The sequence below is a fragment of the Rousettus aegyptiacus genome, unplaced genomic scaffold (assembly GCF_014176215.1).
Source record: "Rousettus aegyptiacus isolate mRouAeg1 unplaced genomic scaffold, mRouAeg1.p scaffold_m13_p_14, whole genome shotgun sequence".
NCBI lineage: Eukaryota > Metazoa > Chordata > Mammalia > Chiroptera > Pteropodidae > Rousettus > Rousettus aegyptiacus.
The window spans coordinates 49,707,123-49,730,346 of NW_023416289.1; the positions used below are offsets into that span (position 1 = coordinate 49,707,123).

Consider the following 23,224-nt stretch of genomic DNA (forward strand, 5'->3'; position numbering starts at 1 on the left):
AGGGGGCAGGGGTGCTGGCGCCCAGCGCTTTTGCAGCTCAGGGTGGCTTCTGGGCAGGTAGCTGTTGCAGGAGCCGAGAGGTAGCCCCCAGAGCTCTCAGGGGTGGCGGGGCAGGGGTGTGGATGCCCAGGTGCTCGGCTTGCGGGAGACTCATGGAAAGACCATGTTTGAGGCCCGGTCTCCCCCTGTCGTGACTGACCACTGGTGCGGAATTGGCTCATCTTCCCCAGAGACTCTTCATCCTGCTTCCTGAGCCTCAGTTTTCCCTTAAGTCACCCAGGTCTGAGTTCCCTGGAGTGGATCCTCCACCCACCCCTGGGTGCACATCCGCTGTGGCCTCACCCAGCACGTGGCGGGAAGGCAGGCAGCCACTCTGTGTGAGGCTGCACTTGTGCAGGTCCCGTTAAAGTCACCTGGCCTCGGGTCAGCCCTGGGCCAGGTGACGTCCCCTCTCTTCCCCAAGCTGGGCACCTGGGAAGCCCCTCAAGCAGGGTGGAGGTGGCCGAGGAAGGTCCGCAGGGAGGGGCTGCTGAGCAACAGGCGCTGGAGACTCCAGGGGTTTTATTTGTGAACGTTTATTTGACTTGGAAATACAGCGGTGCTGTTGTCAGGTCGGGGAGGTTCACGTGGTCCAGCGAGGACATCAGACGCCACTCTGTGCTCGGACCGACGTGAGCAGGGAGGGGCTCTGAGGGGGGCGTGGGGGGCCTGCGCGGCAGCCGTCCCGGGTCCTGCAGCCTCCTTGAGCTTTCAGCCTGTCACAAATTCCCATTAGGAAAAAAGGTTAGGGTGAGGCTCTCAGAGCAATAAAGAGGAGAAAACTGTGTCCAACGCAGTCACTCTCGCCCAGTCCTGCCTCTGTCCTTCCATCCCTGCCCCTGGGTCCAAGTTCTCTGCCACCTTCACGTCTCCAGTCCCCTATGTTCCCTCCTCACCGCAGGGAAGTTCTCTGCAGCTCCTTATCTCACCTCTCTCCCTGTCTAGTTCTGTATTTTCTACTATCTCTGTGTCTATTCTCTCGTCTGTCCTGATTCCTCTCTCCTCAGTCTCTAGACTCTCTCCTCCTGTAGCTTACTTCCTCCTGTTTTCCAGGTAGTCATGTACTTACCTTCTGGTAATGGTGATTTCACATTATCGTAGACAGTTTCAGTGTCTTCACACAGCATGCCTTCAGAAAGTGTTCTAATGTGGAATAACCCCTTTTCCTGCAGGTGTTTATTAACCTCTCCCACATACTAGGTGGATCCTCACAGCTCTTAAGTACTCACCTGTGCTGCTGCATACTCCATCGCTATTCTTCCAAGTGTCTACTACTTAAGGCCACCACAGCCTAACAAAAAGGAAATTGTAAAGAAAATCCAGTCACCACTGTGGATCTGAAGCCACGTCCTTCCATGATGTAGTTCTGCGTGTTGCTGTATGTGTGTTTTATTAATTAATGAGGTTATTTTGGTATTAAACAGTGTCACTGACTTAACACCCTAGTAGCCTTGTTACTTGCAATGATCACATTTTGACACACTCTAGTAGATATATATCTGAAAACAATCAAGTACATATAATGTGGCTTTCCCCCTAGGGAGTCACCTTGCTCCACGAAATTTTCTCCAGGAGACAGCAGATTTCTGCTGTCTGAGCTACAGGTAACTCTCCTCTTTCCTGAACCCCCAGCTCCCAAGTCTCATAGCCTACACGTGTACTCACCATAGCATCAGAGTTCTGTGATTAGTCTAACTTACAAATGATGCCAAAAAGCACAACCACTGGACCAAACCCTGCTAATTACTTTAGGTGACAAAAAAAGATTTCAACTCTGAATAAATTACTAAGTGTCCTTATTCTACAGCAACAGCTTACTAGCAGCATCCCACACAGGCTCGATATGTCAACCCCGATTACTGTTGTCCCTGATGTGTGATGTTACCTTGGTACCGACGCGGCATCCACGGCTCGCACAGCTGCCCCAGGATCTATACTCGTCACAGTATCCACACGGTGTTGCCTGTGTGCAGACTCTGCTAGCGGTTACCCCAGCTGTTACATACAGTCATCAGACAACCATACTCTGAATCAGTTCATTAGCTTCTTGGGAAACGTATTCATACTAGGTCAACCTCACAACCACCTTTTACTGATCTTCTCTGATCTCGTTAATGCTGACTGCTAACAAGCTTCACCTCACCGACTCCCTCACTGACAAAAACTATACATCACCATATGAATTATTACAGATGTTCCTTACATTTACTGCCGCAGACAAGACTCAGTTTACTTTACATCCTGATTATTAGCACCCGTGACATCAGACATAAAGACGGCGCAGGAATGCACTTCCTCCAGACTTGTGTCTGAAGCCCTCCAGGCTCCTCCGACTTCGCACTAGGCCAGGACTAACTCCAACCCCTGCCTGCCTCCCCACCTAAGATTTTTCTAGGACTCTCATGCATGACAAATTTATCACACACGTCCCTGTCTACAGCCTCCATGTATGACCACCAAAACCACACGTGCAGATCCCTGTTGCTGGTTCCAGAATGCCTGCCACTGTCACAGTAAAGACGGGGCTGTGGTCCACGAGGAACCACACACGCGACCCTCACAAACTTCCCAGCCCACCCTTCCTGACAGCAGCCTCGCAACACAACCAGTTTCATTTCTGCACCTGACGGACTTCAGGTCACTCACACCCAGTCCTCCGTCAGCATGCGGCAGCTTACACACATCCGCTGGGGCTCAGACGTCACGGGGCTGCCCATTGCACACGAACTCTCACGCTAGGCCCGGCCCCACGGCCACAGTGGCCGCAAAGTCTCACCACACTCCCTTTACCCCTGGAGATGAAGTCAGTGGAGGAGCTACCTGTGGTTGCAGCATTTCTGTTACTCGTACAGGAGGTAATACTGTCGCCCACCACCCCGCACTCCCTGTTCATGTTGTATCACACGGACATCACACACACCTAACGTCATCAACACATCCTCTGTACGAGAAAACCACTGAGACCACGACACTTACTCCCCCTCCTGCTCCTGACCTGACCCTCCCACCTGGCGTCCTTCTGGGAGCTTTGTGATGTTAATACTTTAAATTGTGGATCTCGTAATACAGACTAAAAATTCTCATTTACCGGAAGTATGCAAGAACTGCTAACTGATCCTCCATGTATCCACAAAGAATGATATGACTTCCAAACCTGTAAAGGGCGGGAGTTATCCATTGGACTTAAAAACTGAGTGAAACTTTAAATAAGTAATAAAGCTCTTCGCTTGCTCAGCAATAATTGCTCTGCTTATATGAATCCTACCAATCTTAAAGACCACCTCCACTATCTACAAAAGCAGAAGGCACCGACTTTATGTAAAAGCCACTACTGCAAATGCCTTTGCCACTAGCCTAATCCCTACAACAGTCATTCACTCACTCAATTGGGCCAAGAAATAGTAATCTTGAATCGACATAATCATTCAGACTTTAAAAAGAACACTAGGTTCATGTGTTAACTCCTCAGTCAGTAATATGCACTAGCAGCACTACTCATCACATGACCGATCGTAGAATCCCTAGCACATGCACACTCAAACCGTAATAACCGATTTTTAAAGACCTCCTTACATTTCTCATTGCGACATTAATTGATTTTTATCGGAGGAGGAACTATCTCCTCTGCTGATGGGATGGTAACACGGTTGAACAGACACAAACGCCCAGCAAGCTTTCGCAGCAGCATCTGGGATATTGGATTCATCATGTCAATGGCAATACTTTTACTCAACTTTAAACTCATGAGATCTTTTTACTCGACGGACAATACCAACTCCCGTGAGCTGGACTCCTCCTAGCTGCAACCAGAAAATCCACCCCCCTGGGACTTCGACTGGGACCCCCCTCGGCCACAGACGGCCCGCACCTGCCTTGGCCCTCCTCCCCCGCGGCGGCCGTAGTGGGCATCTTCCTACGAATCCAGTTTTGGCTGTGAAGAGACGATACGCTTCTCTGAACAGCAGCACTACGCGCAGGAGCCATCCGCATGCTGTTCACTGCAGTCTGCGCAGTATTAAAAAAGAATTAGTCGCCTTTTCTATGTCAAGCAAGTTAGCTACGTCAGTAACCGTTGTCGCTGACCAGCCATGCCGAGGGGTTCCTCCGCGTCTGTTACACGTGCCCTGCTGTTACGTTCCGGCTGTCATTCGCAGCCTAAAGGGTGGCCAAGAGATTCGAAAGACAGGTGGCCTGTCAAAGCATTCCTTGTCACCACGCCCAGGACGACAGTGTGACGCGCCTGCCACGACCACGTGGACACTGCGCCCTGTCCGTGCGCTGGCTGCCGTGCCCTGGGGGCCGCCCGCTGCTGTGCCAGGACCCCAGGGCCACCGTGCCTTCCTGCTCGATTCCCGCAAACGGCCCTCCCCCGACACGCCGGCCGACACCTCCCCGTTGTGAGCATCTGCTGGTTTCGTTCCAACATCACTCCGACGACTGCTCCACAGACAACTGCGCCTCATCATCCGACACCAACGGCCCTACCTGTGCCTGTGCTGTGTTCTGTCCTGGCAGAAGCTGAAGTTTAATTGCCGTGCAGCCTGTCTGGATCCTCTAGCCTCAGACGCTTTCCAGCTGTTCCGCCCTGCCTCCCGCCGTGCAGGCACATAGCTGCGGGACCGGGATCAGCAACCCTGTTAGGAGACAGTGGTTTACCAAAGTCTCCCAATTTCAAATAAAATCTTCTACACTAGTGTCCAACCATAAAGGCACATGGTACTTCTGCCCTGTTCTCGTTACATCAACCCTGTCCCTAATCATATTTAGTTGCCATGAGTCACCTCTACGCGCCACCAGCAACAGCCACGGACCAGCTGTGACGAGGTGAAGCTGGGAGGCCCACAGGGTCCTCACTGAGATGCCCCAAAGCCCCACTGTGACACAAACAACGCCTCCTCCCAACCTTTGACTTAAACACAACTTCCGCCAATCTGCGTAACACTAGCATAACTTCCATAATTAAACGCCGTGCAGCAACTGTAGCAGTGATAAACCGAGGACGGCTGGCATCCCCTCGAAACAAATCACGGGCACCATCGAGCTGCAAAAAGCCATTGGAATTTGTCATGACTCCACAACCGACCTCTCTATTCCCAAGAAACCAAGTCCCCACACGGTGCTGAGGATTTGGATGAAAACTCTCCAAAACCACAAAAACACTACGAAATGCAGGTCATCATCACTCTTACATGGCATCTCTATCCACAACCTACTTCATGGAAAGTCATTGTTCTTAGTCAACTACATCAAAACTGGCACGTGACCCACCAGCTCCCACACAGCTCCTTGTGATGAAATCGCAGATCTTTCGGGGGTCTGGCCAGCCCTACAGACCTGAACACAACTTTTCCTAGCGATACACCACTCATCAGAGGTTACTGCTGCTTCCTTCCTCTTGTCACTCACATCTGCCAGGACACAGATCAACACTCGGTTATGCCGCATTTCCATGCCAGCGAGCATCCACATTCTTCATGTGCCTCTTGCTGTGTGTGGGACGAGCTGTGTTACAGACACATTTACAGAAACCTGACACATCAGAATCGTCTCTGTCTGCTGTGACGGCAATGGCACCTGTGGATTACACACGAGCACGAGGTCGAGCGTCCTCCTTGGACCGGCATCATTGCTGAGCTGCCCCTGGTGAGCCCCCTCTCAGACGCCACCGTGTGAGGTGCATCAGAGGGGGGCTTCCCGTCAGCAGAGCAACACTCACCGGCTCCATGCCTCCCGCACCACGTTCCCTCTCACCATCTTGGCTCGGGGCCGTGGCCTCCACTGTTCCTGTGGGACACATGACCCCGTGACCCAACAGGTGCACAGGGCACAGCCAGAGGACACCCTAAATGTCTGATACTAGTCCAGTTTCCAGCCGCCTGCCAACTACACCCTGGCTAACCCCGAGTGCCACCGCACGCATCACGGCCGCGTGGTCCTCGCTGTCTGCCTGTGCGATCCTACTGTCCGCTCTGAACACACCAGGCCCCAGCTATACTGTAACTCACGCTTCAGGATGGAACTGCAACCTTGAATGATGAACACGCAATTAAGGCACTGTTCACTGGCATCACACAGCCACACAGGGCAGTTCGGTCCATGCTTCCCGGACGTCACGCACACACGCGCTGGTCTGCACCGCTGACTGGCCTCACAGCGCCCAACGCCGCGCTCGGCCACATGCCCACGGGAGACGGCACTGATGAGAATGCAGCTACACACAAAAGCGCCGCAGTCACGTGACTGAAGGTAACAGACTACAACCGTAGCATGTTAAAGGACTTTCAGTAATTCAGTTAAATTTTTCCTAGACCATAGAAAGCTACAGCTGAAATGGAAATAAACCACGACAGTAACTGTAGAGACCTCGACCACTCAACAGCTAAGACCCAGACTGGGATTAGAAACCCCACTATGCTCATCCCTAAACCCAAACACTTTCTGTGACAAAATTATTCACCAGAGTGCTACTAGCAATCGCCTGAAGCTCACGGGACGTGGCGGTGCTGTGTGTCCCTCTAGAGGAGCCTGTGCTATAAACCCTGACAAGCCTCACCATCCCTGGCTCACACGGCCCATGCACCCGCCACCCTCAGCAAACCCTCGGAAGGAACGGCAGCGCACACATGAAGCGTAAAAACTTCGGGGTATGGGGTGGAAAGAAATGGGCTCATACATTTTGTACTTCGATTATTATTTCTTACACAAAAGTTCTTGTGAAACCAAAACCTAAAGGATTTAGAAGCAAATTGACAAAGGAGAGCTTAACCAAATCACGCACGACCCGTCCCCATCACCCTCCTCGAATATCAAAGAGATGTTTTTAACAAAAACGTGCACACATACACACGTGTGGGTGTGCTCGCCCGTCTTCCGCCGTGCTCTGTGAGCCTGTGCTCACACCACCTGTCCACGCTCGCGTGCGGCGCTGCTGGGGTTGTTTCATGTTCACGTGGCTGCAGGCTCCTGCAAGGTGTAATGTCAGCTTTTCTGTTGTTTTTTTTTTTAAAGACCGTTTTGATGTGCATTCTTACAGAAGTATTAAAACGTGTCATTTTTCCCTAATTTAAAAGAAAAAAAAACATTGTTTTTTATTAAAAAGGCGACATGACCAAAGACCTCACTTAAAATCATTAAACTTAACATGAGGAGACTGAGTCGTAATGAGGGGGGCTCGGGGCCAGCGGTGGGCAGCACGGCGCAGGGCGGGACCCCATGCGAGGCTGGGGGGCTGCGCGTCACCCTCCAGCTCCCCGGCAAGTGCGAGCCTCGCCTTCTCACAGCTGACGGCTACCGTTTTGACACTGCCTCGCTTCCTGTTTACACCACAGGAAGCCAGAGAGCTGCTGCCACCGCTGCCACCGCAGGAAGTCACAGCAGGGAGAGTCTCCCATGCCGGTGCCTGCTGCCCGGGACCTGCCACCGGCCTGCGGACAGCGCGCCCCTCGGAGGCTGAGCCACGGACAGGAGGAAGCCCAGGTAGGGTGGTTTCGCTCTTCCAGAAGGACGGGCCTTCCGCGAAGATGAGAGGATGTGAGTGCGGCCGGGGTCGCAGTTCTGGCGGACGTGATGGCCGAACTGGGGCTGGTGCAGTCAGGAGCCCTGGCTGCGGGAGCGTGGGGTGCTGCCTGGGGCGGGGTCCTCCCGTCTGCAGAGGCGATGCTGCGGCGGGGGTGCAGGCCGGCCACGTCGTCAGCAGAAGAGCGCCCTCGGGGGGAGGTCCAGAGAAACGGGCGACGGACCACGGGGGTGGCTGCAGCGAGGGTGACAGCAGGTGGCACGGGGCAGTTTCCGCGTCTGAGACGGCAGGTCAGGGAGCAGGGTCAGCGCGGGGACCTGCATGAGGGAGGAAGGTGGCCCTGGTTATCAGACTTAGAGCCTTGGGAGGAACAGGGCAGGAGTCTGGCCTTCATCCCCAGGCAGGGGGAGGGGTGAGAACGACCGTGACTGTGACCGTGACCCAGGGGTCTCACCCTGGCTGCTGCAGGCATAACGGTGGTCACTTACTCTGCTCCGTGTTGGAGTCCTCAGTTCTAAAATGCTGCACAGCAGACGACGCTCCGTCTGAGAACCCTCCTCACCCCCAAACACTAGGATGCTCTGAGGTTCACTCCCACGCGCTGCACCTCAGCTCAGGTGGTGGCACCTGGGTGGCTGCTCACCCAACCGGGGGCCTGTCACCTCTGCCGCTGTCCTCTAGAACCCCTCGCCTCTGCGAAGAGAACTGAGGTGGAGGCTCCCACCAGGCGCCATGCACAGCTCTGGCCTGTCTCTCCCGCAGCTGCTCCCACGTCCCCAGCGAGACACCCAGCGCTCACCAGGCAGGCGCGGGTGGACCACGGCCTGGACGGCACCGCCGAGGACCCCTGGGTCAGGATTTCTGACTGTATCAAGAGCCTGTTCAGCCCTGTCATGAGTGAGAACCACAGCCACGTGCCACTCCGGTCCCCCAGCAGCCTCGTTCAAGAGGACGGGGTGCAGGACCACCGGGACGGGAGCCCCACAGAGCTGGACACCCCCGGGGATGTTCCTAAAGTGTACAAGTCGGCGGACGGCAGCACTGTGAAGAAGGGGCCGCCTGTGGCCCCAAAGCCGGCCTGGTTCCGCCAGAGCTTGAAAGGCCTGAGGCCCTGCGGTCTGGACCCCAGGCCACTGCCCGCTCCTAGGGAGCGCCCGGGGCCCCCCGTGCGGGCCTGCAGCTCCATCAGGCAGAGGATCAGCAACTTTGAGACCTTTGGCTCCTCCCAGCTGTGCGACAAAGGCGCTCAGAGACCCGGCCTGCAGTCCCCGGGGACCCTGGGGGACACAGCCAAGCCTCCTGGGAAGCCAGACGGAGGGCAGGGTCCTGGGCCCTCCGGCCGAGAGTCCCTCCCTGCTGCGCAGCCGCCCTCTGGCTCCCACGGGGCCACAGAGGCCAGCGCCCCACGTGCACCAGGGACCCCTCCCCCAGGGCGGCCGCCCAGCCACACAGTCCTTACCCCGGACCCTGTCCTGCGGCCACCGAGCACGCAGACTGCGGCCCCTCAAGGCCCGGTGGTCAAAGTGCCCAGCCAGCGGGCGCGCAGCTTCCCCCTGACCAGGTCCTCGTCCTGCGAGGTGCGGCTGCCGCAGGAGGACACCTGCCGGCTGTACTCCATCAGCAGCCGCGTGTCCTCCGCCGTCATGAAGTCCCTGCTGTGCCTCCCGTCCTCACCCTCCTGGGACCAGACGCCCTGCAGCCCCCAGGAAGTGCTGTCTCCAGTGTCCTTATCTAGACCAGACCCGGCTGCTGATAGTCCCGTGGGAACCACGGCCTCTGACACTGGCTTCTCACTCAAGTAGGTGTCGGTGGCTGCCTGTCTGTAACCCCACACGGCCTCGAAGCCGCATGTCTCAGAGCCAAGGGTCCCCCCGCCTGTGCTCTCCCCGCTGCGTGGTGTGTGTGACACCCCTGCCTTCCCTGCTGCACAGCTGGTGGGGGAGGGGCAGAGAGGGGAAACCTGTCCCCTCACGAGTCCCGTGACTTACTGAGGTAGAAGGGGTCCCACCCCCCTGGAGCTCAGACGAGCCGCCTGCACCAGGACGTGACCCCTGCACTCAGGCCCAGCTGTGGGCAGGGCGTGAGGACGTCTGGGTCCCCACTCCGGCACCCACTCCCTGGCCGCAGCGGGTCCCCCTGTGGACACGGGAGGTGCTGACACTGAGCCTCCAGCACTGGGGCTTCCCGCGTGGCCTGGCCCCTCCCTCGTGAGGCAGGGCCGCTCTCCTCGCAGGCTGTTTCTGTTCTGCCAAGACCCCTGGGAGACGCCGGGCCCAGCGAGCGCTGTCCAGTCAGCCTCTGAGGACAGCGAGAGGGTGGCTCGCTGGCCACCGCCTTTCGCCCTCAGCAGATGCGCAGCCAACAGCATGCGACTCTCTCTGGCCCACGAGCTGTAAGGGACCACAGGGCTCAGCATGCGACCTGACTGCTGGGGCCCCTGTCCGTACAGGGGGCAACCCCGTGACCATAACCACAGTCTCACACGAGCCATGAGGCAAAGCTGCAACCAAAGTGAGCTAGTTCAAAAGACCGCAGCAGGCCGGTTGCTAAGGGGGCGCTCTCTGTGATCAGCAGGGACCACAACCGGGAGGGAGGAAGCAGGGAGTGTGTCTGAGGGGCGTCGGCCTGACAGGCAGCTGGGGGCGGAGCCTGTGGCATCGGCCCTCATCCGTGGGGCCTCAGCTGGGGCCTGTGACTTCGAGTCCTGGGCCTCAGGCTTTGACAGGACCCAAGACGGCCGTCCGTCGGCCCTCCTGCCAGGCAGGGCAGGCGGGTGGGCGGGTTGCCCCTTGCTGTTCCCCACGCCTCACTGGTGCTGTTCTCCCCCGAAAGCCTTTCGGAGCTGAGGGAGTACACGGAGGGCCTCAGCGAGCCCGCGGGAGCCGATGACTGCGTGCCCCCTGCCACCGGCCAGTCGGTCATCTCCCTGCTCAGCTCCAAGGAGCTGCAGCAGCTCATTGAGGAAGTGAGGGTTCTGGATGAAGCAACGCTGAAGGTGGGTGTCACGGGGCGAGGGCCTGGCTGCGTGCAGCGCGGCCACCGCCCAGGCTCCTCGGGCCGGAGAAGGCGGAGGGCAGGGCGGACGCCGGCGCGGGGCGGGGTCCTGCGTGGCGGGCGGCCGGGCACTGGACCGTGAGGCCTTCATGGGAAGGCGTCTTGTAGCTGCTGAAGCGCTTTCGACCCCTGGCTGATCGCACCTTTTGAGTTTTATCAGTGGGGAAGGCCAGACTCTGTCCGGGTCCAGCTGCTTCCTGTCTGGCGGGCCGTCGGCCTGAGAACGTCTCCTGGGAGCTGCTGCTCTATGGCAGCATGGGTCTGAGCTCCCGCCCGGGACTTCCCCTGCACCCCGAGAGGTGACAGGTCCCAGGGCCCCACATCAGTCATTCTGAAAGTGTCACTTCCCTTAGGCTTCCTGAGCACAGCCCAGTGGGGCGGGGGGGGGGGGGTGGGCAGAGTGAGGCCCGCTGCAGACCCCGCCCCCGTGGGCTGCCCAGGCTGCCTCCCACCAGGATGAAGGATAGCATCAGAGCTGTGTTCTCCAGGGTGATGCCCTGGGCGTGGCTGTCCCCAGGGCTTTCTCCCAGAGGATAGCAGAAGCAGAGTGCTGGGTGACTCTGGATGGAGCCTGCCGGTCACGGGCAGTGTTCCTTGCGACCTGACAACGGGCCTCAGGGCAAACAGGCGGCTCCTTGGGGAAGAGTGTGGCGTCCATCCAGGCCTGTGCTGGGTAGAGGCAGGATGGTGAGGTCCATTCGTCCCTCAGCCCATCTGGGACCCGGGGACTCCACTCGGAGGCCCACAGAGCCAGCGGCAGGGCAGGAGCCCTAGTGGTGTCAGAGCAGTGACTCTTCGTCCTGAGTCTGTCCCCAGCCCGAGGCGCAGGCTGGGACCCCTGAGCACGTGGCCTGAAGGGCGGTTTCCCAAAACAGTGCTGTGCTCTGAGCGTGAGAACCTTGAATCGAAACCTGGATTTCTGAAGGGGGCGACCTGGGGGCGCCAAGTCCGCACCCCGTACCCGTCTCCACTCTGCCCGTCTCGCTCGTGTGATGACCTGCCTGGCTCCGGCATGCCCCGGAGAGCCCAGAGCGAGGCCACAGTGACAGTCTGACTTCAGTCAGTGCGCAGGGCTGGTCTTGGCTCTAGGAGAACCCATGCGTGCCTGAGGGGGCTCGTGGGTGTGTGCAGGTGTGTCCGCACGAGTGGCCTGGGGCGTGTGTGACCTGGGGCAGGGGACAGAGGGCGTGGCCCCCTGCAAACCGGCTCTGACCCTGGGCTTGCTGACCTCAAGCCCCACGCTGAAGGGGCCGTGCTGCGTCACCCAGCACGCGGGGTTCCCCGCCGAGCTGCTGGCACCTGGTCCTCTTCATACAGGTGTGGGTGCGCAGGGGGACGAAGCAGGGAGGGCTTTACACAGTTTTCCCTTCCGAGCTTCCCGACGCCAGCACTAGAGTCCTCTCCTAATGGACGGTGATACAGGTGGACGTGATGCGGCTGGGGTTCGAGCCCGAGCCAGCCCGGCGTTGAAGCACGTGTCAGCCTGCTCCCTCCGCTGCGTGACTACGTCTCTTATGACATGTATCTGCTTTTGCAGCAACTAGACAGCATCCACGTCACCGTCCTGCACAAGGAAGAGGGGGCCGGCCTCGGCTTCAGCTTGGCAGGGGGAGCGGATCTGGAGAACAAGGTGGTCACGGTGAGTGGCCCAGGGACGGGGCCCCGGAGGGCGACCGCTCACCAGGAAGGGTCTTGTGCTGGATCAGAGGGATGCAGGGCAGACGGCCACTGGGGGGCGGTTGGCTGTAAGGGCACAGTAACCAACACTTATGTGACCCCTGATTCAGCCCACATCACGATCCTTCGTGAACAGGGAAGGTCCCTGGGCACCTGAAATGACTTCACCGAAAACGATTAGTCACTGTGGGCTTGCAGAGAAGTCACGGGCCTCAGCCTCCCTCTGGAGCTGGGCAGTCAGCCCGTCTCACACCCTGCTAGCACCGCATGTCCAGATGAGAGGGACCAGTGACCGTGGCGGGGGGCCCGATGGAAGGCCGTGTGACCAGGATCGAAGGCCTGGCCGTGATGGCAAGCACAGCACTCCTGGACGGAGGAAGACGGCTGTATGCCTGGCTCTGCCCACCTGGAGGGCGGGGGTGTCCACTGGGACAGCTGGGAAGCTTCCGGGCTGGTCGGTTGAGACACATGCAGGAGAAGACACTTGGGGATGGTGACATAGAGGAGGTCTGAGAAGGGTGAACAGCCAGGGGCGAGGACCGTGGCCACGGGGTCTGAGACACTGTGTTGAGAAGGACGCTGAGGGCCAGCCAGCCCGTCATCACTGGCCTCTGCCCCGTGTCCAAGACACAGCTGTGCCATCCTTGTCAGCTGGACTTGTGGTTCGGGCCCTCTCCGGCGGGAATCTCGATCTGACGCAGCTGGGTCTGGGGTCCCCCAGGTTCACAGGGTGTTCCCCAGTGGCCTGGCCTCTCGGGAAGGGACCATTCAGAAGGGCAATGAGGTTCTGTCCATCAACGGCAAGTCCCTCAAAGGGGCCACCCACAACGACGCGCTGGCCATCCTCCGCCAAGCTCGGGACCCCAGGCAGGCCGTGATCGTCACGAGGAGGCCGACGCTAGAGGCCGCACCCGACCTCGGCTCCACCACTGACTCTGCAGCTTCTGCGTCTGGGGCTGGCGACGCTTCCACAGAATCCGGTAAGTTCTCCCAGTGTGGCGGGGCCCGTGGGCCGTGCTGCCTTTGACCACGGCCCTGCTCGGGCTGCACCGTCATTTGTGGCCCCAGGACACACGGCCTGCTGCGCACACGGCCGGCAGTGTCCACCAGGCTCGCCTGGTGCCAAGGCGTCCACAGCTTGGACAGTGTCCCTGCCAAAATCCTCGTCCTCTCTCCGCAGCGGAGGCCACGGTCTGCACGGTGACACTGGACAAGACCTCCGCAGGGCTGGGCTTCAGCCTGGAAGGCGGGAAGGGCTCGCTGCACGGGGACAAGCCGCTCACCATTAACCGGATTTTCAGAGGTGCGCTGTGCATCTGTCTCCGCCCCGTTGCGAGCAGGAGGTAACCTGCCTTGTTCCTCTGTCACCTCTCTCCCTCTCCTTTACCCCAGGGGCAGCGTCAGAACAGAGCGACACAGTGAGGCCAGGAGATGAGATCTTACAATTGGCCGGCACTGCCGTGCAGGGCCTCACGCGGTTCGAAGCCTGGAACGTCATCAAGGCGCTGCCTGACGGGCCCGTCACGCTCCTCATCAGGAGGAAAGGCCTGCAGTCCAAGGGGACCACAGCCTCTGGAAACCCGTAGGCCGAGCACCAGCACTGATGCCACGGCCAGCGGCACGGCAAATCCTCAGCGTCACTGCCGACCCCACCGAGAGGGGACAGAGCACAGGGCTGCTGCCCAGGCCCAGACTCTCTGGGACTCCACCCAGCCAAGGGCTGTCCCAGAGGAAAGGGCAGTCGTGGTGGGGTGGCCGACACAGACTACAGACGGTGCAGAAGGCTGGAGGCGCACAGTGTGGTGCTATAAATAAAGGCGATGGGCCCCAACCCGCCATGCCGTCTGTGTGTGCTGTGCAGACCTTACGGGTGGCACACCTGTGTGACAAGCCGCCCCCAACAGCCACGCTGGGTTTCCTCAGGAACCTGCAACGTGGGTAGGGCTTGGAGGGGACAGCTCAGTCCTGCCCCATGTGGCATTAGCTAACGCCACTCGAAGTCTGGGGACTGGGACCACGCGAAGGGTCACTGCTCACTCAGCAGGCGCTTGACGTTGGCCTAAACACTCACAGGCCCCTCCCCGTGGCCTGGGCTTTCTCACGACGTGGTGGCTGGGTGCCCAGGCCACATGTCCCCAAGAGCACAAGAGCCAGTGGGCCTGCGAGCCGCGGTGGGTGGGCGGCCTCACCTCCACCGTGTGCTCAGTCAGAGCGGCACAGGCCGGCCCAGGTGGAGGGCGAAGTCCTTGGGCTGGAGGGTGCCTGTGCAAGGTGGTGCCCACAGAGGGAGCAGCCTGAGCGTGGGAGCGCGGAGCACGTGAGCCACCTACCTCACCGCCTTCTGCAGGTTGGCGTACAGCCCAGCCATGCTGCGGGGGAAGAAGGCGTCCACCACGCTCTGTGGGAGGTAGCCACTCAGGTCTGTCTGGAAGAAGGTGACCACCTTGGTCTTGTTGGGCTCCCTGTGAAGCAACAGCACCGGTGGTTATGCCTCTGCAGGACAGGCTCTAGGGCCAAGCATCTGGCTGCCTGTCAATGGCCAACCCAGGGCTTACAGCTGGGTCTTCACGGCCCAGGGGTCCCCTCTGGACCTGCCTGTTCTCAGCATGGAGACGCGCTCTGTGCAGGCTCCGTGGCCATGCGGGCAGCAGGCAGGAGGCAGCCGGTCCCCACTTCCAGCCCAGCAGGGCCGCCAGTTCCCTGCACCCTGCCTCCTGCTGCTTGCAGAGGGGAGGGCTCGCTCTGCTCGCTGGACTCTGGGAGGACCCAGGCAGCGGTTCTCCATGCAGTCTGGGCATTCCTGGGGTCCCGACACCTCTCCAAGGGGTCTGCAAGGTCAGAGCAGCCGTCACGGCAGCACTGAGATGCGATGCGCCTTTTCCACTGACTCCTGCAGCAGCGTGTACACGTCTCATAGGCCACACGGTGCGAGACGCGGCACACTGCGTGTGGGGGCAGCCGTGAGCTGCTCTTATACCTGACGCCACAGAGGTCGCGACGACAGGAGATGATGCCACTCCTCGCGTTATTTTCTTATTTGGAAAATTATAGTTATTTTTCATAAAAATATTTGTTCATATGCAATAAATTTTTTATTTAAAAATGCTTTATAAATTTCTGTTTTATTTTAAACAGTAAATACTGATGTGATGGATATAATCCATATGAACAAAAGCCCTCTGAAGCTCTGAGTAATATTTAAGAGTATGTTTTTTTTACACACTATCAGAGAGGGAAATTAAGGAAACAACCCCATTTACAATTGCGCCAAAAAGAATTAACTATGTAGGAATAAAGTTAACCAAAGAGGTAAAAGACCTGTGCTCGGAACGCTATAAGACCCGAGGAGCTCCCCCGGGTACCCCGCTCCCCCCCCCCCCCCCCGAGCGATCACAGGCAGCAGCCAACCTTGGCCTATTCGGGAGCCCCTCCCAAGGGGACAGGAAACCAACACACCCGGAGGCTGGCGCTGGACCACAACCGAGTGCCACCTGAGCAGCCCCACACCCAGAGGGATGAAGCAGAAAGGTCGAATCAGCGAGCTGGAAGACAAGGTAGCAGAAAACACCCAATTGGAACAGCAAAAAGAATATTGGAAAAAGGAAAAAAAGAAAAGTTTAAGGGGCTTCTGGGACAACATGAAGTGTAACAATATCTGCATCATAAAAGTACCTGAAGAAGAGAGAAAGCAAGGGCGTGAGCCTCTATTTGAAGAAAGAATGACAGAAAACTTCCCTAACCTGACAAAGGAACTAGACATACCAGCCCGGGAAGCACAGGGAGGCCAAACAAGATGAACCCAAACAGGCCCACACCATGACACATCGTAATTAAAATGCCAAACGTTAAAGACGATGAGAGAATCTTAAAAGCAGCAAGAGAAAGGCAGCTCGTTACTTACAAAGATACCCTCGTAAGAATGTCTGCTAATTTTTCAACAGAAACTTTGCAGGCCAGAAGGGACTGGCAAGAAATATTCAAAGTTATGAAAGACAATAATCTACAATCAAAAATACACTACCCGGCAACTCTATCAATTAAAATGGAAGGTAAGATAAAGAGCTTCACAGACAGGAAAAAGCTGAAGGAATGCACCACCAACAAGCCAGCATTACAAGTAATGTGAAAGGGACTTAGGTAAAAAGAAGGGACCAAACCCCCATTAGTATGAATAAAATGGCATAACTATGTACCTTTCAATAATCGCTTTGAATGCAAGTGGAGTAAATGCCCCAATCAAAAGGGGAGCCGAATGGATAAGAAAACAAGACCCATGCTTATACTGTCTACAAGAAAGCCACTTCAGATCAAATGACAGACTGAAAAAAAGGGATGGAAAAAGATACTTCATGCAACGCAAATGAAAAGGAAGTCAGGGTAGCAATACTTACATCAGACAAAATGGACTTTAAAACAAAGGCTGTAACGAGATACAAGGGCATCACACAATGATAGATCAATATCTCGAGAGGACATAACCCTAGTCAATATACATGCACCCAACTCAGGGGCACCTACATACATAAAGCAATTACTGACCAACATAAAAGGGGAGATCAACAGTAATACACTTACAGTAGGGGACTTTAACACCTTGCTGACACCAATGGACAGATCTTTCAGCCACAAAGTCAACAAGGAGACGAGGGGCTTACATGACGCACTAGAGCAAATGGATTTAACAGATACTGTCTGAGCATTTCACCCCAAAGCAGCAAAATATACATTCTTATCAAGTGCGCATGGAACATTTTCCAAGACAGACCACAAACTAGGTCACAGAACAAGTATCAATACATTTAAGAAGACCGAAATCTTATCAAACGTCTTCTCCCATCACAGTGGTATGAACCTAGAAGTCGACTGCCAAAAAAAAAAAAAAAAAAAAAAAAGGAAAATACACAAACGCATGGAGGCTAAGTAACATGCTACTAAACGATGACTGCGTTGACAATGAGATCAAGCAGAAAATAAAAAGATACCTAGAGATAAATGAACATACAAACACGACTCAAAATCTATGGGATACAGAAAAAGCAGTCCTAAGGCGAAATTTATGGCAATACAGGCTTACCTCAAGAAACAAGAAAAAGCTCAAATAAACAACCTCGCCTTAAACTTAAAAAAAAACTAGGAAAAGAACAGCAAAGTCCGAAGTGAGAAGGAAGGAAGGAAATAATAAATATGCGAGCAGAAAGAAACGAAATAAAGTCTAGAAAAATAATACAAAAGATTAATGAAACCAAGAGCTGATTCTTTGAAAGGATATGAACAAAACTGATAACTCCTTATCTAGACTCAATGAGAAAAAAAGAGAGGACCCAAATAAATACAATCAGAAATGAAAGAGAACTATGGACTCCACAGAAATACAAAGGATCATAACAAAATACTAAAAGCAATTATATGCCAACAAATTGGACAACCTGGAAGAAAGGGTCACATTCCCAGAAACATACAGCCTCCCAACACTGAGTCAAGAAGAAACAGAAAATTTGAACTGACCAATTGCCACCAACAAAATCAAATCAGTAATAAAAAAAAAAAAAAAAAAAACTCCCCAAAAAACAGAAGTTCTGGACCAGATGGCTTCTTAGGCGAATTTTACAAAACAATCAAAGAAGAATTAACACCTGTTCTCGAACTACTCCAAAAATTCAAGAGAGAAGACTCCTTAATTCCTTTTATGAGGCCATCATTACCCTGATTCCAAAACCAGACAAACACATTACAAGCAGAGACAACTATAAGCTGATATCCCTTATGAACTTTGATGCAAAAATCCTCAACAAAATATTAGCAAATTGAATTCAACAATACGTTAAAAGTATCATATGCCACAATCGAGTTGGATTTATTCCTGGGATGCAAGGTTAGTACAATACGCGCAAATCAATTACTGTGACACACCACATTAACAATTATTTGAAGGATAAAAACTGACCCCGGTGTCCCACCGGGGCCTCGCTGGCTCTGGCACGCCGTTCTGTGCAAGAGGCCGTCCTTACCCAGGCACGGGTTCGCAGAAGCAGCCGCAAGGGTGGTTGAAGCCTCTGACGTAGCCTGGCTTCGGGGGGCACAGGGCGTGCTCCACATTGGAAGCTGCAAGACAGAGCAAGAGGTCAGCGACCCAGGCTGCAGACAGTGTGGCCACTGCCACGGACGCACCTTCCGGCCCCGACCACCTGGAGCCCAGGGAGTCAGCAAGGAGACCCCGCCACGGGCCGAGATCCCTGCACCGACTGCCCCTTGTCACACACACTAGCCCCTCCCCCCCTGAGCCGCCAGAGCGTGAGAGGAAACACCATGAGAAGGAAAGGCCTGGGGGATAAGGGGCTGACCCTCAGCGGTCCCCACCGGCCCCACGGGAGCATTCGGGGGCAGGGGCGGGGGCTGTGGCTCTCAGGAGGCCACACAACACAGGGACCCTGCCCCTCGCTGGGACCCCCAGGAGGACACACACCCTGTGGGCTCAGGGACCACCGCGCCCAGGGCTCCGTGCAGCCAGACCGGGACCTGGCCGTCTGGGCACCGCAACCTGCAGCAGGGCCTGAGTGAGTGTGGGGACACTCAGCCCGGACCCACAGGGGCTCCGCGGCGCCCGCCGCCACTCACCATTGGAACTGATGGTTCCGTCCTCGTACTTCCTGACCAGCACCAAGTCCACAAAGTCTCTGGGAGAAATAAGCCTCATGGCAGCCGAGGGGGTGGCGGTTCTGGTGATGCACAGGGTCTGTCAGGGCCGGGGGGTCGTCCACATTCATGGTGTTATTATTTCAAGAAGTTACAGTCATATCCCAATCCAGATTTTTAAAAACATGGAGTCTCAATGGTTACAGGAAATATATGATTAAAAATTTAGTTTCAATTAATATACATATCTATGACATAGAATGATGGTTTTCAAGAGTAAATATGTTAGGATAAAATTAGGCAAGCTATACAGAATGAAAATTCCGAGGCAAAAACCGATGTATCTAAGGAAAGTTTGTCCCTGTGTTTTTAAAAATGGATGACGGTAAATGAACTTTGTTGTTTAGATACTGTCATTGTTTTGTCCCAAATTGTCAGATGTATCACATTAAAAGTGACACTTGGCAATCTACGGTGTAAAGTTTAGATGTCAACTAAGCACGTGGGGATGACGTATAATTTCTCAAAAATCGTTGGAGGTGCGTGAGGGACAAGTCTGAGGACGCCTGCCCTGAGGACTGAGGGTCCCGGGCGGCCTGGTTCAGGGGCCCCAGACAGGTGCCCAGAGGACGCCCTTCAGCGTCACCTGGCAAGTCGGCCAGGGAGGCGAGAAGGGCGTGCAGCGGAGTGGAGTCCGCACCGGTGCGCGCTCTGCGCTGTGGCAGGCTCGCGCGCGTGGCCACCAGCGGGGGTGAGGGTAAGTGCGGGCCCTCTGAGGGGTCAGGTGGGTGGGACCCAGACAGGAGCTGGGGTGAAGGCTGGGGGATACTGGGGGGCGGGTAGCGGAGGGCTCTCAGCACCTGCTCTGCTTAAGAGACTGGGGTGAAGCCACGTCCTTTCCCCGGGCGTTTAGCCAACACACTGAGCCGGTAGCACAGTGCACAAGGTCACAGTGATTGACGGTTCTCGTCATTTTAATTGTGATTTTGGCAGCTCAGGCCTTTCATTCTCTCCCCTGTCCCCAGTCACTGCAGCGACACAAAGTCTACACACGCAGAAAAAAAAATGCAGCCACTTTCACCTTCAAGAAGGAAAGTCTACGCATGGTGGTCATTCTGTATTACATCTGTATTATGTTTTAAAGGGCATTAACCCATGTTTCCTCGACCTCAAGTATAATGTGTACAAGTGTAATTGTACGCCATCTTTACAACTTTTTACTCACTCTGGTATCCTATTACCTACATTTTTACCTAAATGTGCTCATTTTGTAAAACTGACATGACTTTAAAAGGACGCTCTTTTGCTTTCAGAAATGGAAGAAGTTATCATCTGGTCTAATTTCAAGGCAGTTGGAAAACACACAGAAGCAGCTGTTAGAGTCTAGTTCTGAGCCTGAGCCCAGATATTTTGGGAAGGGTTAGCACGGGCCTCGGACACGTCAGTACCTACCTGACACGGCCCCCTTCAAGTTGGGAGAGTTAAAGGCCAAGCCAAATGGGGTGGCCCCACTACGGGGGTGGGGGGTGGTTTCGACCTCTGCCTCGACGGTGAGGGGCCTGCGGGCCGGCAACCGGCGGGCTGCTTGGGCTTTCACACCGCCATCTGCGCCAACACCCGAGAGGGTGCCAGGCCCGTGGGCGGCAGAAGGGGGACACCGTCCGAGCGCGGGGGGCCGGCAGAGCTCTCCCCACGGCCCCTTTCTCGCCGGTGTCGGCGATGCATTTTCCTTCTTAGCCTCTGTAATCAACATGCGGTGGGCCCTTAACCAGACAGAGGGTCGCAGCACAGGGCGCCCTGTATGTGCAGTCCACCAGGGCGCCCGCGGGCTGCACGTGGCCATCCAAACTCACACTGGGTAACGGAAGTGACGCGGAAGCCGTGGCCCCTTTCTGCAAACCGGGCGCCTTCCAAGCGCTTCCCGGCCGCAGGGCGCTGGCGGCCACCATGTGGGACAGTGAGACAGGACCCTGCCATTGCTGCCTAACCGACGCACGTTTCACCCCCAGACGCTGCCCCCCGGCAGAGGCCAAGGCCGGCGACACTCCTGACCCCTTGGCTGGCCTCTCAGGTACCACCGTGGCCCCAGCAAGGGGCCAAGGTTCACACTAGAGCCCACGGATCAAATCCGGGCACCGCTCCTGAATCCAGAGCTCACGCTCGCCCTGCTCCCCACTCTGCCAGCCGCCGCTGTGCCCTCGGCTCTGCCTGGGGCGTCTGGCCCGCTGAGCCACACCGTTTGCTACCTGCCCCTGGGCCAGGGCTGGGCTTCAGGGTCGCAAGCAGCAGGCAGCTCGTGCCCGGGCTTGGGAAGTGCTCCCCGCGCCAGGAGGCGGCCCAGACCCTCTGCGCGGGGGACGGGCCCCTCTCCGCTGCCCATGGCTGACGGCGCTTGGAAAGACTCACGTCAGTGAAGCTCTGGATGACCTCGAAACTGGTGACGTTCTCATCCCACTTCTCGCGAAGGCTCCCGGCGAGCGGCTTCACACAGTCCCACACGCTCCTCGGGGTCCCGTCCACGATGCCTTCTCCTCGGTACCTGGAGCACAGAAAGGGGTTGACCCTGAGATCTCACTGATGCCACTTGTCTATCCTAGGGTCTCGGATAAGGACTAGGTGTCCTGCCTGTCGCCGCCTGCAGAGCAGCCTTACAGAGGGGACGCCTGCCTGGGCCTGCAGAAATGGATGGCAAGCTGCCACGAGAACACACTTCGCTGGAAATGATTCAGTTAAAAACAGAAGCTTTTCTGGAAGACTTGGTCCCAGGCTTCTGGGGCTCGCTGGAACCTGCTAGCTTCCTAAACCCACAGGGACGTCAGGAGGGTGTGTCACCTGACCGCGACACTTACAGATTGCCGGGGAACTCCACGGATGGCCTCCAGGAAACAGAGACTCCATCCTGGGAAAAGGGAAGAGAATCACGGTTCAGAGCAGGAGGGGCTCTGGGGGTGACCTGGCCCATCCCCTACTCAGCAGAAGAGAAGCCGGAGCCCCAGGAGGTGCGGCTCCCCACGGTGACCAGCCGGAGAAGTGGCAGAGCAGGGCTGGCCCTGGGGACGTGATGGAAAGAGGCCGTTAGCCAGCTGGCCACAAAGTGGTGCCACCATTTTATTTCCTCAAGTGACTGAGTTCCATTCGTTAAAAATCAGAAGTATCAGGAAAGACAACTGTCCCAGGCCACCTTCCTGGGAACGCAGGGACGACTCCTGCTCCGAGAACGGTTCCAGCCCTGACCACCATTTATTCGCCAGTCAGGTGACCCTGGACAAACCGCTCCAGGAAAGAAACAGAGGCTTATCTCCCGACTGCAAGCACAATGACCCGATATTTTTAAGGAAACAACCCCCACGACTCATCTCCGCATCCCAGCGCCAGGGGGCTGCAGCGAGCGGCAGAGGAGGAGCCCTCCCGGGGACCCCTCCCGCCCAGCCCCCACTCACGCCCTGCCGGCAGGTCCTCCAGCCCGACTCGTCTCGCCTGTACCGCAGCACCTTCTCGGCCACCGCCTCGCCCACCTGCAATGCCAGCGCCGCGTCCATGGCCGGGTGGCAGGGGGACCAGGGCCCGGGCGACAGAGGCTGGAAGCCGGAGCTCAGCGCTGACCCCGCCCCCACCCCGGATTGGGCTGGCCCCGGCAGACCCGCCCCACTCTGAGACTGGCGGGGCGGAGACGCGGAACTGGCTCGGCAGGACATGTGCCCGGGAGGCCCTGCAAAGCCCTGCACTGTGCACTGTCCGGGTCAGCCTCGCCCTGCAGGCCCTGGGCGGGACCCTGGGCCCTGAGACCACAGGGTGGAGAGCCGAGCGGGCCGGGCCAGGTCACAAAGTGAGTATTCCTAGGAGCCAATAAGAGAAGACCAGTAAGTCACACACACGTTAAAAAATGTAAGCATGCCAAAAGTATCATAAAAACCTGGATAATTTAGAGAAAACTCAGAGCGTATTTTAACAAAAAATAAGTTCTCCTAATGTATAAAGTGCTCTGACAAATCATGAAGCCATTTTCAAACAACATAAAAGACAAAAAGAATGCATCAAACGTGAACAGATACTTTGCAGAAAAGTTAATTAACGCGACTTATGTGAAAGGACATGTCACCTTCCGTGTTGTTTGAGAATTACAAATCAACACAAGGGGCACTTCTCACACTTAATCTGATCGGAAGGGGGTTGTTAATTCTGAGTGCATGGAAAATAGTTGCTTTTATACACCGTGGGTGAGAGTGTAAATTTACGTAACCTTGTGGGAGCAAAAGAACATGAAGCTCTAACTTACTTGCTCCTTTGACCCAGCAATCCTGCGCA

General features: G+C 56.2%; 2 protein-coding genes across 5 annotated transcripts in view; one reads left to right on the plus strand and one right to left on the minus strand.

Moving 5' to 3' along the window:
- The window catches only part of IL16 (interleukin 16), a 70,298-nt gene extending 55,677 nt beyond the window's left edge, over positions 1 to 14,621 (plus strand). For all 4 annotated transcript variants that reach the window (XM_036231867.1, XM_036231866.1, XM_016135336.2 and 1 more), the window contains 7 exons: positions 7,368 to 7,515; positions 8,318 to 9,353; positions 10,388 to 10,550; positions 12,147 to 12,248; positions 13,008 to 13,266; positions 13,467 to 13,589; positions 13,679 to 14,621. In XM_036231867.1, coding sequence (XP_036087760.1) covers positions 7,368 to 7,515; positions 8,318 to 9,353; positions 10,388 to 10,550; positions 12,147 to 12,248; positions 13,008 to 13,266; positions 13,467 to 13,589; positions 13,679 to 13,872 — 2,025 coding nt within the window. In that variant the 3' untranslated portion in view covers positions 13,873 to 14,621. The remainder of the gene's footprint in view (positions 1 to 7,367; positions 7,516 to 8,317; positions 9,354 to 10,387; positions 10,551 to 12,146; positions 12,249 to 13,007; positions 13,267 to 13,466; positions 13,590 to 13,678) is intronic.
- STARD5 (StAR related lipid transfer domain containing 5) lies at positions 557 to 22,551 on the minus strand. Its single transcript, XM_036231874.1, is given in 12 exon segments — positions 557 to 1,330; positions 1,925 to 2,002; positions 3,128 to 3,193; positions 3,908 to 4,044; positions 6,887 to 6,977; positions 6,979 to 7,002; positions 14,617 to 14,748; positions 18,295 to 18,388; positions 18,902 to 19,019; positions 21,326 to 21,458; positions 21,769 to 21,818; positions 22,360 to 22,551. Coding segments are annotated over 12 exon segments (1,038 nt in total). The 5' UTR covers positions 22,459 to 22,551; the 3' UTR covers positions 557 to 1,314.
- Positions 22,552 to 23,224: the final 673 nt, after the last annotated feature.